Source organism: Rhododendron vialii, chromosome 1a (assembly GCF_030253575.1).
Source record: "Rhododendron vialii isolate Sample 1 chromosome 1a, ASM3025357v1".
Classification (NCBI taxonomy): domain Eukaryota; kingdom Viridiplantae; phylum Streptophyta; class Magnoliopsida; order Ericales; family Ericaceae; genus Rhododendron; species Rhododendron vialii.
Genome location: NC_080557.1, coordinates 7,077,010 through 7,093,081, shown reverse-complemented (window position 1 = coordinate 7,093,081; position 16,072 = coordinate 7,077,010). Strand labels below are relative to the sequence as shown.

At 37.6% G+C, this 16,072-nt stretch overlaps 1 protein-coding gene and 1 long non-coding RNA gene across 3 annotated transcripts; one reads left to right on the top strand and one right to left on the bottom strand.

Moving 5' to 3' along the window:
- Positions 1 to 4,595: 4,595 nt before the first annotated feature.
- Positions 4,596 to 8,509, top strand: LOC131300382 (uncharacterized). Of its 2 annotated transcripts, none has more exons than XR_009190941.1 (4): positions 4,596 to 4,701; positions 5,765 to 6,315; positions 7,492 to 7,991; positions 8,032 to 8,509. It is a non-coding gene; the product is annotated as an uncharacterized LOC131300382 (long non-coding RNA). The 2 variants fall into 2 exon arrangements; XR_009190939.1 differs by having other exon boundaries at positions 4,606 to 5,394; positions 5,443 to 6,315.
- A 4,398-nt stretch (positions 8,510 to 12,907) lies between these two features.
- LOC131327161 (receptor-like protein 9DC3) lies at positions 12,908 to 15,005 on the bottom strand. Its single transcript, XM_058360184.1, has 2 exons — positions 14,017 to 15,005; positions 12,908 to 13,874 (listed from the first exon to the last, which is right to left on the bottom strand). Exon 1 carries the CDS (start codon positions 15,003 to 15,005, stop codon positions 14,040 to 14,042), a length of 966 nt encoding a protein of 321 aa, XP_058216167.1. The 3' UTR covers positions 12,908 to 13,874; positions 14,017 to 14,039.
- Positions 15,006 to 16,072: the final 1,067 nt, after the last annotated feature.

Genomic DNA, 16,072 nt, shown 5'->3' with positions numbered 1-16,072 from the left:
TGCACTAAGCCATATTTCTGTGATATTGCTTGCATTGAATCCCTCCTACGAAGTCAAAGTCAGAGTGATTGAAAAGTCATTTCATTCTATGAGTAAGTAAATAATAGATAAAAATGCTACTCACACAACAATTCAAATACACCAAACACAACATCTCACATACATGTGGACTCCATATATCTATATATCTATATAATAAAACAGAGCTGTGTTTGAATTCAAAGACAACCAACGCTCCAGATTTATCCCCTCCTTCCTCATAAATCAACGCCCTCCATTCTACAAAATGGCATGCCCGTAAATACTTAACATTTTTTGAGCATTCCCTATCACACATTCCTGTGCCTAATTTGGAAATCTGGTTTCCAGACCCTAATTTGAGCATTCAACACCTTGATTTCCAGACCCTAATTTGAGCATTCCTAATTTGGAATGGAATTATAAGTACGGGATTCATAGCCTTATTAATAGGAGTTTTTTGTTTTTTTTTGCCATAATCGTTGCCATTAGGAAACCAATCAAGCATATTTTTTCATGTGAAGTATGATTTTGATTTAATTTTATTTCCTTTTCCAAAACCTAATTTTGTTACCTTTTCCTTTTGGTTCACAATTTGAAACCTTCTGCAATACTGTTTTTCTCTTTCTCTCTCTTCTTTCACTTTCCCAAGTTTAACGACGGTAGTTCCTCCACTCCACAAGCCAATTGTTCTTCTACACAGGTTTGCACCTTCTCTCTCTCTCTCTCTCTCTCTCTCTCTCTCTCTCTCCTACCTAATGTGGCGTTGATTAATTTCTTTGTCTATTTTCATATAGTTGAATTGGTTGCCGTTCAATTTCTCGGCCCTAATGTGGTAATAACAAACGTGATTGGGGTATTTTTGATGCATTTGATTGCAATTGAGGTGTACGTGAGGTGTGAGCAACTCTTTTTTCCTGCGTTGATTTTTTTGTCTGTTTTCATATAGCTTAATTGGTTGTCGTTCAATTTATCGGCCCTAATGTGGTAAAAACAAACGTGATTGAGGTATTCTTGATGCATTTGATTGCAATTGAGGTGTACGTGAGATGTGAGCGACTCATTTTTCCTAAGAAGTTAGGGCTATTGAGATTCATCAGGTTGTTCCCTCTCACGGTTGAACCTCCGACGATCCCTCAAATGCTGGTACGCGATGTATTTCTCTTTCTCACTTTTGAATGGGTTTCAATTGGTTCTATTAGTTTTTATTTAACGTTAGTTGCACTTTAAATTGGGCATTGCACTTGCTGAACTTTTGATTGGTTTTCAGTTAGGTATTTTGATCCTCACTTTAAGCCAATTTCTATCAAAATCTTACAAACTCAAGGTATGTAAAAATCATTATTTTTTTTCCTTATAATTATCACTCTAAGTTGATTGTCATTGAGATGTAGTCTATCAATTTTGGTTCTTGGTTTGTTTCAAATATTGTTCACATCGCAATTTCCTTTTGTTAAATTCTGTCTGATTGTTAAGAGATTATTATGGCATAATGGTAACTTGAATCATTGTCTAAAAGCTAGATTCAACAGTACCAGAGGGAAATTACCCATCTTCAATCATAGCCAGATTTCATTTTGGTTTCACTTGCATTTGCATTTGGATTAGATTTAATCATGAAACATCATGAAACCGAACTAGCCGCTCGCTAAAATAGAAGGGTTTTGTGACAAAAACTAAAGGAATAATAAGCATTACGGTTTTCAACTATGACGGAAGAAAATGAATATTACCATATGAGAGAATCTTCCCATCCATACCAGATGTTACAATCTCTAAATCAAAAACAGAAAACAAACCAATGCCACGTTGAATTTCCATACCACAAGTTACAATCTAAACCAAATAAAGAAAACAACCAATGCCATGTTGAGTTTGCTGTGGACTAATTTGTGAGTACATAATAATTTGATGGTTAGTTCTCATATTTATCAACTAGCCTGTTTTAATTAGAAACTTTATTGTCATAGTTTTTTTTCTTTCTTTTTTTTCATGGACTCATGATTCAAGTAATGGGCATGTTAAAAATGCTGTGTTCAGATTTTCATTCGATTTTGACTTTTTTTTCAATGATTCCCTTGATACTGCTTAACATTATAGTCATTGAACTCGGTCAGATAGCTGCAAAAGAAGTTGGCAATAGGATGATGGGGTGATTGGTTTAGTTTTAGATTTTTTTGCATCGTTATTATTCCCTCAATATTGTGGACCACTTATTATCCTTATTTTGTTGTTTCTCTTGCCCCATTTTTAGGTTTCAGAGAGGCGAACCCTAATGGAATATAATATAGCATTTTGTTTAGTGCTTTGCCACGGTGTTAGATGCAGCAGGGGGTGAATGATAGAAAAGTTATTGAGATTGAATGTGATTCAACAATACAAGGGCTGAATAAATTCTTCATATTGAGATTGAGATTGAATTTATTTCTGCGCACTCTTAAACTTTCAGTGTCGTTAGTTGTGTCCAACGTGCTTTTGATTGGAGTTGCATTATCGTGGGGAGAGTAATTTAAGCATCTTCGATTCCACATGCAAACTTTTTCTTGGCAAGGGGAACAGGCATGAGGGGTTGTGTACTGATGGAATAATTCGGTCTATCAATCTCACGAGTCATGACTGCAAGGGGGGTATGGTAGAAAATCTATTCCCCAAGTTTACTACTAGGTTTTCTGTTGCGTTTTTATATTTTCATCGTTGTTTCGAATAGGGAAATGATTCATAATAACTCTGAATTTTATGAGGTTTATATATGCGCGTTTGATTTTCTACATGTGGAAGTTAGGAATTAGTAAAATATTTTTTCTTTATTTGCTGAATCAAGTAATTAACCAAATCAATGAGTATGCTTGCTATTTTTTCTTTATTTTCTTTTGGATCAGCAAAAGAATTTTATTAATTTCTGAACAAAAAGTAACAAAGATTAAACGGGAATGGAGGAGAAAAAGGCATCAACCAAAAACCTACATCCCAACTATGTTGGCATGTGCCTAGGCTAAAAACAATCACATGCCACCTGCTACCAAAGAAAGAAAAGAGTTGGCAAGGAGCCAACCACAACCGAAAACTATTAACCAAATATATCATCAGGAGCATCATTGTAAACAAAAAGGGATGAATTTGAAACCACCATATCGCCACACTCAAATGAACTTGGAATCGTTGGACAAAGGGTTGAGATATTGCACATGAGCCCACTATGGTGTGTGCTAAATGTTTGAGTCGTGCCTTCAGGCACGGACATGCACTAGTCTATATAATAAGACAAGACTTGTTTTGAATCCAAAAGACAACCAACGGTCCAGAATTATACCCTGCATAAATCTACACCCTCCATTAATTCTACCATAGCATGCCCATAAATACCTGATTCATCCAAGGGTTATCATAAATGGAATTTTGGTAAAATTTTGATTAGATTTCTAAAATTCGAAATGAAGACTTTTTCCGTGGAAAAAAAGAAGAAAAGAAACGTAGACTTTGCGTAAACCCTAGCCCCATACCTCACGCTCCCCGTCTCCCTCTCTCGACTCTGTCTCTCTCTTCGAACGCTCAACCTCCTTGTCGACTCCCTCTCCCTCCCTCCAACCCACAACCACCGACCCAACTCCAGCAGCACTACACCACCTCTCCATCTGTGGCACCAATCCTCTCCATCACCGCACCACCTCTCCAGGTATCTCTCTCTCTCTCTCTCTCTCTCTCTCTCTCTCTCTCTCTCTCTCCTTCAAAGATGGTGATGGATTTTTTGAAATACCCCTAACCCCAATCCTCAAACTCCGAAATCCGTAACCGTAAGCCCACTGTTTGTGTATATAAGTATCCATATTTTTTATTTGAAGAGGAAAAAATTAGCTACGCCGAGAGATTACTTGGGTTTCTTGATTTGGAGTTTGATTTCACCCAAAAATTGGTCTCCAGGATTGATGTATGGAGTGGTTTACAGGCGAAGCTGATCTGATGGGTAAGCAGTTTTGATTATTACTTCTTTTAAATTGAGCTTACTTCTTTCATTATGCATGCTTCAATTACTTATATTTTTGTTGTGATAAAACGTACAGGATGACTTTTATTTGGATAATCTCGAAGTGTTATTGTTCTCAGAAAGCTGGTTGTTCAATGGTAGGAACAGTGGATGTATGTGAGGTGTATGTCAGGTTGCTCGATTAGATATGTCAGCCAACAAAGAGGTATTTTTCGCCTAATTTGTGCATTCTGGTTTCTGTTCGTATTTTCGGTTGACTGTTGTTATTGAACACTAGATTTGGCTGTTCCCAAATGGGTATGCTAACCAAAATCGAATCTTTTTCATTTCTGTATCCAATTCCTATGGTGTCATTTTCATCATCCTTTTCTCAGAAATATATGCAATTGTTTGGTGGGTATGTTTTTTAGCTATGTGCTTTTGAGATCATTTGTTGTGGATTCTTCAAATGAAAAACGAAAACACTGAACAGTTGAAGAAACGAAAACACTAAATTGTGCTTCTGGGGATTTTTTTCCTCACTATTCTGTTAAAATTTTGGGATTTTATTCATTGTGCCATTGTCGTCAACAAAGGTATTTTTTGACTTCAAGGAGAGGGTAAATTGTGCGGCGATGCCTCCAGTAAGAGGCTCTATTCCCTTCAGAAGGGACGTAAAGGATTTGTGGCCCAATCCCAATTTGAAACGGCCGGTCAATCAGGTAGTTCAATGCAGAATTGGACTTGCTTAGAAGTTTTACTATGTTATCTCTTTTGCTACTTGGGTAAAGTTGGTATTATTTTATTTTTTTCCTTACAGCAATGTCATCATCTTTTGGGTCCTTTCTTTGTGTACTCGATTGAGCATGTGTGTTATAGGCCAATTATCACTTCCACCATATGAAGTTTCAGATTGCTCTCTCATGGAAATCACCTAGAAAGTTAGCTACATTTGATGTGACTTCTGGAATATTTTCCTTTTATAGGTTTTGTTGTTTTGATGTTGGCTGAAGATTTAGCTATCCATGTTGTGGATGTAACTCCTCTGATCCATTGGTGGATTCAGAGATTATTCTCTTTTTTCGTTTTGTCAAATGAAAAATAAGGTTGCGAATGGCGAAGCATCTCTAATCTTATTGTCTACAAGAAATGCTAGCAGGAGAGTTGCTTGCTTGAACAAGTGTTATGATGTAGTTTACATTTTTTGTCATTGTCTTTGTGTATGTTTGTCTCTCTCCATCTCACTTTATGTGTGTGTGTGTAGATGTAATTGGTGACATCTCTCCAAAGCCCTGTTATAGTTACAGATCTAATTGGTCATGTCTTTGATTGTCTTAACTGATTAGTTGCTCAGAAATTGGGGACGGAAGATGAGGATAAAGAATCAGTCTCAGTTTTTTTGGGTTTTGAGGGTAGTTAGAGGATAAAGAATCAGTCTCAGTTTTTTTGGGTTTTGAGGGTAGTTAACACTATAGATCATGCCGCTTGATGAAGAGAGTTCTTGATGTAAAGGCTCCACAGCCTGGGGCTTGATAGAGTTGCTTCACTGAGTTTCACTCAGTTTTGGTTGCATCACTTGGCTTTTCGAGTTTTGAACCTCTGTATTTTTTTTTGGTTATGCTCAATGCCTACCTAGCTACCAAATTTCTTCATTTGTATCGTGTTTGTTGTGGGAATGTCTCATTGGATTTCCTTCTTCTCTATGGGTCAAGTTTTGTGCGTGGTGGTGTTTATGGGGTTGTATTCTTGGTGAATTTTATTTTGATTTTCAAATTTTCTTTTCAGGAACTAATTAGCGAATTGTGTGACTCGAATCACTCAAGATTTCAGGAACTAATTTGCGAATGGTGTGACCAGAAATCACTCTAGGTAAGTTCTATCATATTAGTTTCTCAAGTTTTGTGTGTTAAATTTTTATTGTTACTCTGGCTTTGTTTGTGTTAACTATCATCATTCACAATGTGCACTTTTCCGCTAAGTCATGCGCAAGTCTGTTTCTATGATTGGTTGATGATAATTGATATCAACAAAGGTAAAAAAAAAATTGAGAAAATGTTTAATGTTAAACATAATCTTTAGTTTTTGAAATTGACAGTCCCCGCTTAGTATAGTTTTGTCAAACTCCTCTTTGTTTGCTTGAATTTTTATACAATTTGATAACCTACTGTAGACAGGGATGCACACTAATGGATGTCGGCAATCCTTCCCAAATCGACGAGCCCAACGGCATGGGTTTTGAAAGTTGGGACGAGGGTTCGAGTTGGGGTTTGTGTTGAAGTCCAATTGAAGAGTTTTGTATCTGAAGGTATATGGGTGATGAAGTTCTGAAGGTGTGGGTGAGGAAAATTACAAGGAGTTTCTTACCAAGTTTCGAGGTGTCTCAAATCCCTTATTTACTTTACCACCGCTGAACGCCATAGAGAGGTATATCTTTTGTATCTACATTTGCATAGGTGTATTCCTGAATTCAAGAAATTAGTGTGGTCGGGTGCGAGATGAGCCATACTTGGATGTTGTATTCTGTAGATGGTTTATTTGGTTGGTTGTTGAATTGATTAGTCGATTTTGTGAGGGGAACCTTAAATAGATGGTTTAACGATTAGTTGTTTTGATTTTCCTGGACCCACTGTCTGTAACATGGGGTGTCAATTCCATTTCGCTTCTGGAATCAACTTAAAACTGTTGGATTTCTTCACTACTAATGATGCACTCATCACTCAAGGATATAAAGAGTTAGTGTTTGCTTTTCCTCTTTTCTCCTTGCTTTCATTTTTTTGGTGTTTTCTCTGATTGGCTCCCTCTGCCCCAAGACTCAGTAAAAATGCTCTGAAGCCTACATGTGGTTCAATACCTGATATGTAAGCTCTTCTTTTTAAACTTCATAGTTCAATCCCGTACAGGTTCAAATATTGCTTGCAGCCTTGCACTATGAATCCCACTTTATTTTTTGATTTCACTTGGACGTTGCATTTGATCTAAGCTCACAAAACAAACTTATAGATACAATATTCAAGCCTTGAGCCTCTTTTTGATGTTACTGGAAACTACTTTGCTTTTTCACATTTTAGGTTTTAGGTACTACATTGTTGTGGCAGGGACAGTGGGGATACCGGCTATATGGAGCTGCAGTACGGCTGCAAGTTGAATGCTACAGTCAAGTGAGTTAATTTTTGCTTTAAGATTTGGATATTTTTTAGCCCATTGGTATTCTCGGAATGTAACTTGCTCTTCAACTGTTGCCCTTTTTTTTTTGTTCTTGAAGTGATACCATTCGTGGGTATGCTGAGTTGGTATTTTTTTCATTACCTATAATTTATCACCAATTGGTGTTCTTATATTGTGCTGGAACTTCATTTTTAAAACTTCATTATCACTGTTTAGATTGAAAAGATTCATGAGGCATTGGACCATATACTGATGCCAATGCGGGCGGGCCACTAAAGCTGCATACCTTTTAAAAACAATTGCTTCTGTTTTCATTTTGTTTCCTGTTACTAGGAGCATGACTGTAGCTGTGTACTTTAAAATTTTATATTGCATTCAAGGTGTTTGTAAGATTGCCCATACGAGAAGTTTGATTTCCAGTGAGAGTTTATCACAATCCTTCTTGGTTTTGATGCCTATAGCTAGCCTTACCCCAATTAGTTGAGGCACATAGCCATTAGTTAGAAACCAATTTCTTACATAATATTTAGTTTTGTACTACTTTTAGCTACAACCATGATATGGAAGGTTATAAGATCTTTGATGGATGTCTAAGACCAAATATAATTTGTTTTTAGTTCACAGTTACTTCGCCCATATGTTTTGATCATAACTCCTCCGAGATATGTGTTCAAGACTTTTTTTCGTTCCCAGTTACTTCGCCCATATGTTCAGATCATAACTCCTTCGAGATTAATCTGGTTGTGGGTGTGTTGTTAATTATGGCTTGTAGGCTTCTTCAGAGGTAACAACCGTGGAGAAAAGAAGGTGGACTCTCAATGACTGACATCGAAAAGTCTCTCGGAAGGTGGACTCTCAATGACTGACATCGAAAAGCCTCTTGGAAGGTGGACTCTCAAGGACTTTGGCAAGGGAAAAGAGGGTCCGTGATCTTGACTTCTTCTATTTTATGTGTTAGATATGCAAAGTTTCAAGGTTGGGCCTTTTTCTCATTTGAATATGTGTTGCTTTGTCATGTATCGGTTGGTACATGTTGCTTATCTCTTGAAATTAATTTTCCCAAAAAAAATTGTTTGCTTGCTCCTTAGAAATCCTAACGAAAATTGTGATATTTGAACTCTCTTACTATTTAAGGTGTTCAACGTGACCGTGCAATTGTATTTGTGTTAATTTTCAACTGATGGGCAAATTAATCTATTTCATTCTGGACAGAGCAATCACTAAGGTGCTTTCTAAGAGCCAAGGGGTTTCTAGGGAGTCATATTGGATGAATGTAGGAAAGCCACAACAATATCATATTGTCGGTTCTAAAGTATCTATTTCGATCATCTCTGGCGATGGGACCGGTTTTTTTCTTGATGTTCATTTATTTATTTATTTTTATTGTTGTTCATATCTGAGGCGACGGGACCATTTATTTATTTATTTATTTTTATTGTTATTCATGTCTGAGGCGGCGGGACCATTTTTTTACTTTGTTGTTTGTCTTTGTCTAGCTCATTTGTAATTTTAGATTGTTGCAAACTCGCTATTATGTCGCGTTGTGGCTTTAAGCACAGGAAATTCTTATGAATATGCTTGGGGTTTTTTTTTTTTTTGGTGGGGGGGGGGGGGGGGGTGTGTGTGGAGGTTCGTTGGGTAAGGGTTGATATATTGCACGTGAGTCCAATGTCTATTTGTGTGGGCGATCGTTTGAGCCGTGACTGCAGGCACGAGCATGAACCTAATTTAAGAAAACAAATCTTCCTGTATAAATCATTTTCGTTGGCGGGGGTGGTCAATAATTTTGTAATTCTTTTCAGTGCCGGCTCATATATTTTGGAAGGCCGAAGCGAATTTTCTATATTGAACTCCTTACATATTCATGAATTTCTTTAAAAAATGATAAAAGTACAAAAATAACAAAAAAATCAAATTAAAAGGATACAATTATGACTATAAATGTAAAAAGATATGATTGAAATTATGGAGGTGCATGGGAGTTGAATCACACACTCCCAATAACATGACAATATTATGAGACTATTGAACCAAGTATTTGGTTTGTATTTTTATTTGGAAACATACTAATATTAATATGTAAGTTACATTATAGTGGGGCCTCAATTTTGGACCCAAATTCGGGGGCCGGAGGCGGTTGCTTCCCTTGCATATCCTATAAGCCGGCCCTGATTCTTTTTAGTTGTATTCAAAATGCGTTGCGCCGTGCCTTCAGGCGCAGACATTCACTGGTACTACTATGTGTGGAGCCCACATGTATATGAGAAGTTGTGTTTGCATTGTTGTGTGTGTAACATCTTTAATAATAGATAGCTACCAAAATAAAATAAGCTAGGCCCCTTAACCAAGATAAATTAATGTACCTATATTGTATGCATTGTTTTGCATCTAAATTTTTGTCGTCTTACATTTTTGTCCCCAATGAACTTCATAGAAACAAAGAAATGATTGTACTACACGGTAATGACTTCCAAGACACAAAAAAGAAAACGGTGACCAGCTCGATTCAAAAGCTAAAAGCTAGCCCAGAAAATGCATGTTATTCTTCCTTTCTACATTGCTTTAGTAATCTTGTCGTTTTCAATTGTCCACTAAAAAAGATAGGACGATAAGACTCTTAAAATGCTGATGGACTACTATAGCCCTGTTTCGTTAAACTTTTTATTTTTGTTATGCTTCTTGGCATGTTCCCATCTACATCTTTTTGCTGATCACATGTAAATGCCCCTTTCTACATTCCTTTAGTAATCTTGTTGTTACCAATTATTGCCTACTACAAAAGAAAGGACAACTTGACTCTAAAATGCTGATGGCCTGCTAAAGAAAAAAAAACACATTCGAAGTTTCAAAGCAAACACTTTGGCATTGACCATTGATCATCGACGTTGAGAACGTTCTCAGCTCTAAGAACATTCTCACCACACGCCTAGACTTGATGGTAATACTGAAAACTCTGGATATTTCAAAGCTGAGAACGTTCTCAGCACACGCATATTCTTAGCTTTGAGAACGTTTTTAGCACACGCCTAGACTTAGTGGTAATTAATTCTCAGACGTTCTCAGTTCTGAGGACATTCTCATACGTTCTCAGCACTGAGAATATTCTTAGCACAAGCCTAGACTTAGAGGTAATTCAGACGTTCTCAATACTGAGAACATTCTCAGCACACACCTACACTTGGTGGTAATTTGTTTTTTTTTTTTTTTTTTTGAACAGCAAAGAAATTTCATTAATCTTTAAAAAAAGGATTACAAAGACTAACGAGAACAAGGATAATCGGCATCACAACCCAAAGCAAACATCCCAACTAGGTTGGAACATAAGTTTCAGGACAATTATATGCCATCCAAGACCCAAAAGAGAAAAGGAGTTGGCTAGGAGCCAACCCATTGCAAGATACTGTATAATTACAAAAACCACCAGAGTACAATCCAAAAGCCTGACAAGATCCAGCAAGATTGGTCCACATAATTTATAATCCTTAGCCTTCCAATTGTTGAAGAAGTACCCAGTGTAGAAGGGGAACCATATATTTGTTCCCAATGAAGAGCTTCAAGAGCAGAAAACCAGCCCATAATATTTCAGAGTTGTTACCTGAGCTGAGTACCAAGGCAGTGTATAGAAAATGCACCATTCTCCATCCCCAAATGTTGTGGTGCCAGTAGAAGACCCCAAATTAACCCAACCACTCAAAAACCCAGATAGCATGACTCAACAGACTCAGAAAAATCCCCCAAAAATGATCACCCAAGCCCGCAAAACCAGACACCCAACAAACCCATAAAGACCCCCAAAAGCCTAACCAAAAGCCCAATAGCCAACATCCAAAAATCCCAACCAAGTGGAACCACGAGACCCAAAAAAACCCCAAACACACCCACCCAGACACAGCACACACACACCCCTAGAAAACCCACTCCAATGAAGCAATGATGCTGTCCAATCTAAATAGAATATATTCAGTAGAGATTTTGAACTAAACATTAGCTTTGGCTGCCAATAAAGCAGCCCTTTCATCATCCTCTTGTTCCATTTTGATTATCAGGCTTACCACTTCATCCTCATATCCCTTATAACCAATTTTAAGCAGTTTATTCACTTGCCACACTGCTTGGGATTCATTCAGGAGAATTCTGTTCCTGTTGGAGATGCCTTCAGTCGATACTGATAGAGCTATTGCAACAGCAGCTGCCCTGAAAACCACGCTTTTGTTTTCTTCTTCCTTCCACCACGATTTTTAGCAGGGAGAGATGCAAAGTGGTGGCCTAGAATTTCCACTAAGTTTTTCTTCTTCTTGGTCTTTCCTGATTCAACATTACTATTACCAACTTGATTGACCTGTTTCTGAGGAATAAGAGAGGGACTTGTAGGAATAATGGAGAGCTGCACCGAACAATTTCCCAGACTGTTTATTGTATGGTACTATACTCCAGCTATTTTCTCTATCCAATAAAGATTTGGACGGAGAGCATGCCAAGGATATACTCTTTTTGCGACCAATACAAGCTTTGAATAACCCAGCCCCTAGTTCTTGGCCTAGGATCAGAGGAGTAATTGCACCTGTTCCTTGGGAGTCCATAGCAGGTGTATCAGTAGAACTACCCTCTTGCACTGTGTCATTTCCCAATGGTAATATTGAGTCCCACAAATGTTCTTCACGTGCCATATCTTTGATGATCTTGTTGTTTCCCAATACAGTATCATTTAAGACAAGTGGTGGCTCAGTTTCCCTGACCATAGAGAGCTCATTTGATGAATCTGCATGCTCCTCCACTTTGTTCCTATCGGTATCCTTCTCAACTTGAACAAATTCTTTTTGAGATTTTTCCACATCAGCGCAATGGGCCACGCTGTTCGTATCAATCAAATCCACCTTGTTCAAGTTATGAGGTTCAAATGCTGAGTCAGCACCCTCTTCCTTTTCACCTGTTTCTATCTCCTCTGCAACCCTACATCCTTGACAAGTGCAATCTGTACGCAGAATTGTGTTAACAATGAGTTGTTCCTCAATGACCCAAACTTGGATTGGTTACCCTTTATGTTCAGCTGTGATAACTTAGTTAATCGTTTCCATCTTGCTCGAAGAAATTAGAACCTTACCAACTGAATAAGAGAGGCCTTTAAGTGTATCATCACTGATTTGAATGACATTCCCCCAAATTTGACCAATAGCTTTGAATGTGGATGAATTCCAAAGATGTAGCAGAATACCGTAGCAGTTCAGCCATATGAGACGATTGCAAGGTAGAGACGCGTCTTCATCCCACTGCTTTAGATCCAAGAACCAGTCCTTTAGCCATGCCATTTCAGTAGAATAAAGGGCTTCGTTCATATTTGCCGTTGAGGGACAAATTAGTACTAATGAGTACCCCCCGTTGGGCGAACTTCAATATCCTTGTAACCCAGATTTCGAAGCTGATCTTGAAGAAAATACATCGATTTCATGGGCTTTAATTTTGCAATATCACTCCTCTGTAACCATTCATTACCAACTGCATGTAGTTTAATCGGCTTGATCGTAACTGTGCTTGCCCTTGGATTGAGCTGAGCTTTTGGGCGATACACGAGTGGTTTTTTTTTTCTTTTCTGATGATCAAGAGATTTTGAGATTTGTCTTTTCTTTATTCCATAGAATCTTGAGTCCTGTCTCCTTGAAACCCGTGAATCTTGAAGATTGTTTCTTGCTGAACCTAAAATAACTTGGGTCCTGACTCAGCTTGAACCCAGAAAATCTTGAAAACTGCCCCCAATAGTGGTAATTTGTTCTCTGACGTTCTCAGCACATGCCTAGATTTGGCGGTAATTAGAAAGACTGTTGTACCTTAATGGGAATTAAGGTGCAATTTTCTGTACCTAGTGATAAAAAGCTCAGAATAAAACTAATCAGATTTTTCAGTTTTGGCAATGATGATGGGAGCATATATACCATGCAATTTATTGTCTGCGAATTGTAGCCAAGTGATCGCGTAAGGTTCCTGTTAGACATAGGAATGGATCACTGGAATTCGTATTGAGAGGAAGACAACACCTTCAAGGACTTCATATTCCGGATTCAGTCAGGAAGTTTCTAGAAAATGCTTTGGCTCCTTGGTAGTAAGTTATTTTGGGAGACATAAGGTTTGAAGCATCATCTTTTAGAAGAGTTGAGTTTAGTCTTGTTTGTCGTACAAGCAATTCGGTTTCACACCATGCCCGTTATAATTTTTTATCTTGACTGATATTCCTACAAATCAATACCATACGGCGTTTTTATATCAAATTTACAGAAATAAGAAAAACTACTACAGTTTCTAAGCCTGAAGCCAAACAAGGCTAAAATGGCTTGATCATTGGATGGTTCTTCCAATTGACTTGGGCATGAAAGTCTTTTGGTCCAAAATATTTCCTAACAGACTTTCTATAGCATCTATGTTAGCATTTGCCTATGTTCGATCCATTTGGATATAAATGGCATTCATTATTTGAATCCATTTATTTAGATGTGTATTTTCTCTTCTTCCTTCCAAGACCGGAAGGGGATACAAAAACGTTTATGTAATACATAACAATGAAATTTTGTAAAGAAAGCAAAGTAGTTATGGACTGAATCATCCGAAGAACAAAGCTTCTCACTTTGCTGTGCTTTTTTTATTCCCACCTCCCATCAGATCAACCTCCTACAATCAAAGTTTTTCCTCAGAGAAATGGTTATCTGAGACTTGCAAGAGATTCATGCCTCTTCCACCGTATCTGCAAAACTCGAATTCTTTAAACAGAAAATTTTAAAACAAAAGCAAGCAGATATACAGAACTAGTGGAATGCATGAAACTAATTGAGGACATCAATGCTATGCAATAAACGTTAATAAAAATAAAATAACTTACCAGTTACCATACAATACCGTTCGCATCTTGCTAATTTCTCCTGCCTCCACGTCTCCGAGCATTGCTTTTCAGCCTCTTTTCGTTTCTGTTTCCTACACCTTCAACCACCTTCACAAGCCATTGAGGTTTACCGAAGGAGAACATAAGATATCCCATGACAAGTCCAACTACCAGTCCAAATCCATACCCTGGCAATATGACTTCCCAACCAAATCCACTCACAGGCTCTGAATCTTCTTCTTCGAATGTCGACAGTGGTGGCTGTGTTGCCTTAGGATTGCCACATGTATTACACAATGGAGGTCCGCATAACGCCAAGTTGTAGATGTAAGAATCATTCAAAAATGTATTGAATTGTTTGCCTCGAGGTATAGGCCCCGTTAGGCAATTCAGCGAAAGGTTGAGCATTCTAATAAAGGTTAAATTCGTGAGTTGTCGAGGGATCTCCCCAGTGAGCTTGTTTGATGAGAGGTCTAACCATTCCAGCTTTGTCAAATTACCAAGCGACTCTGGTATATGACCTGTGAGGCTGTTGTGTGATAAGTTCAGTCCTTGAATCGAATTTAGCCCACCGATGATCCTAGAAATCTCACCCTGAAACTTGTTCCTTGATAAATCAATGGCTGTGAAAACTTTAAGGATTTTTTTCATTTCAATGGTCGATCCTTTGATTACTAATGTCAGAGAATCATAATAACGACGAGTTCCCATGTACTCCAAATCAAAATGCTCATCCACGTTCATCATTGCTTTGAAACTTTTGAAGTACTTTATGGGCAATGGACCAGTGAAATTATTGTTCGCCATATCGAGAACTCGCAACATGGGGAAGGGAAATTTGGTCGTGGAAGTCACGATCGATCCATGAAATTTGTTGGATTGCAAGATTAGGACATGCAAGTTTGGTAAATTTCCCAACCAATGCGGAAATTCATCAAAGAACTTGTTTCTTCCGAGATCTAGCACTTCCAGGTATCTACAATTATTGTTTGACATTATGTATTTTGTTAAAAAAATTCAGATAACTTTGTTCCAATCCTTCACAGTTCACTCCTTTTAAGTTTGAGGAAATACAATTCATTCAACCATCTATGTTTGCATATTCCTATGTTCGATCCCTGAACGGGGGTGTGCATAGCACGGTGCTGATATATTAGCAGTCGTGGATCATGAATTGGTATTAAATTTGGAATGGATACAGTTGACGATAGCCGGACACTGCTCCACTAGCATAGGTGATCCGATACCCCCCGATGTGAACTTTTGGAGTCAACATCCCTGCATTTGGATAGCCAACCACCCAATTCCTAGTGGTTGCATGGAATCGTCCTCTTTTACAAGACTTGACTTCAGTCTTGTTCGTTGTATCGGCAATTGGGTAAGCATGCCATGCCCGTTATATTTTCTTTTATCAAGACGAAAAACTTAAATATTGGTCCTGAACCATAAACATAATTACGCCATCCTTCTAGTTGGTTTGAATGATTAAGTTCTCATCCTTATTTTCAAATAATTCCTAAACCAACCTCCCATTCATTACCTTCCATTTACTATGCCACATTTATAATTACCTTACCAACCAATTCCCGAAAGTAATAAATTTATTGAATATGATAAATTTAATGTATTTTGTAACGCCCCTGAATTTTGGTCAGTAAAAATTTCGTTAAATATTTGAATTTTGTTTGAATTACTTATTTTTTCTCTTGAATGGCTATATGATTTCTTGTTAATTTTCTTCGTAGTTGGATTTTAGTTATTTGGTTAACTCTCGACTAGAAACCCTATGTGACCAATTTAGTTAGTTTCCAACCGACTAGTTGGAGGAACCGAGCAACCAACTCACCTAGTTACTCGATGAACCTTTTGGACATTTTGAACCTTTTGCCTTTACCCATTGGTCCATAATGGTTAAGGTAATTTTTGTCCATTGGACAATAAACTTTTTTTTAAAAAGTACATGTAGTCTTTTAAAATCTTATTTTTAAAAATAAAAGGTACTTGTACTCTTTTGTCCATTGGTTATTAACCGCAAGGGAAACTATTATCCATTGACTAATAAC

Bases quoted from the DNA above. Each gene is read 5' to 3' on its own strand.
- LOC131327161 (XM_058360184.1), bottom strand. From the start codon at position 15,005: ATGTCAAACAATAATTGTAGATACCTGGAAGTGCTAGATCTCGGAAGA.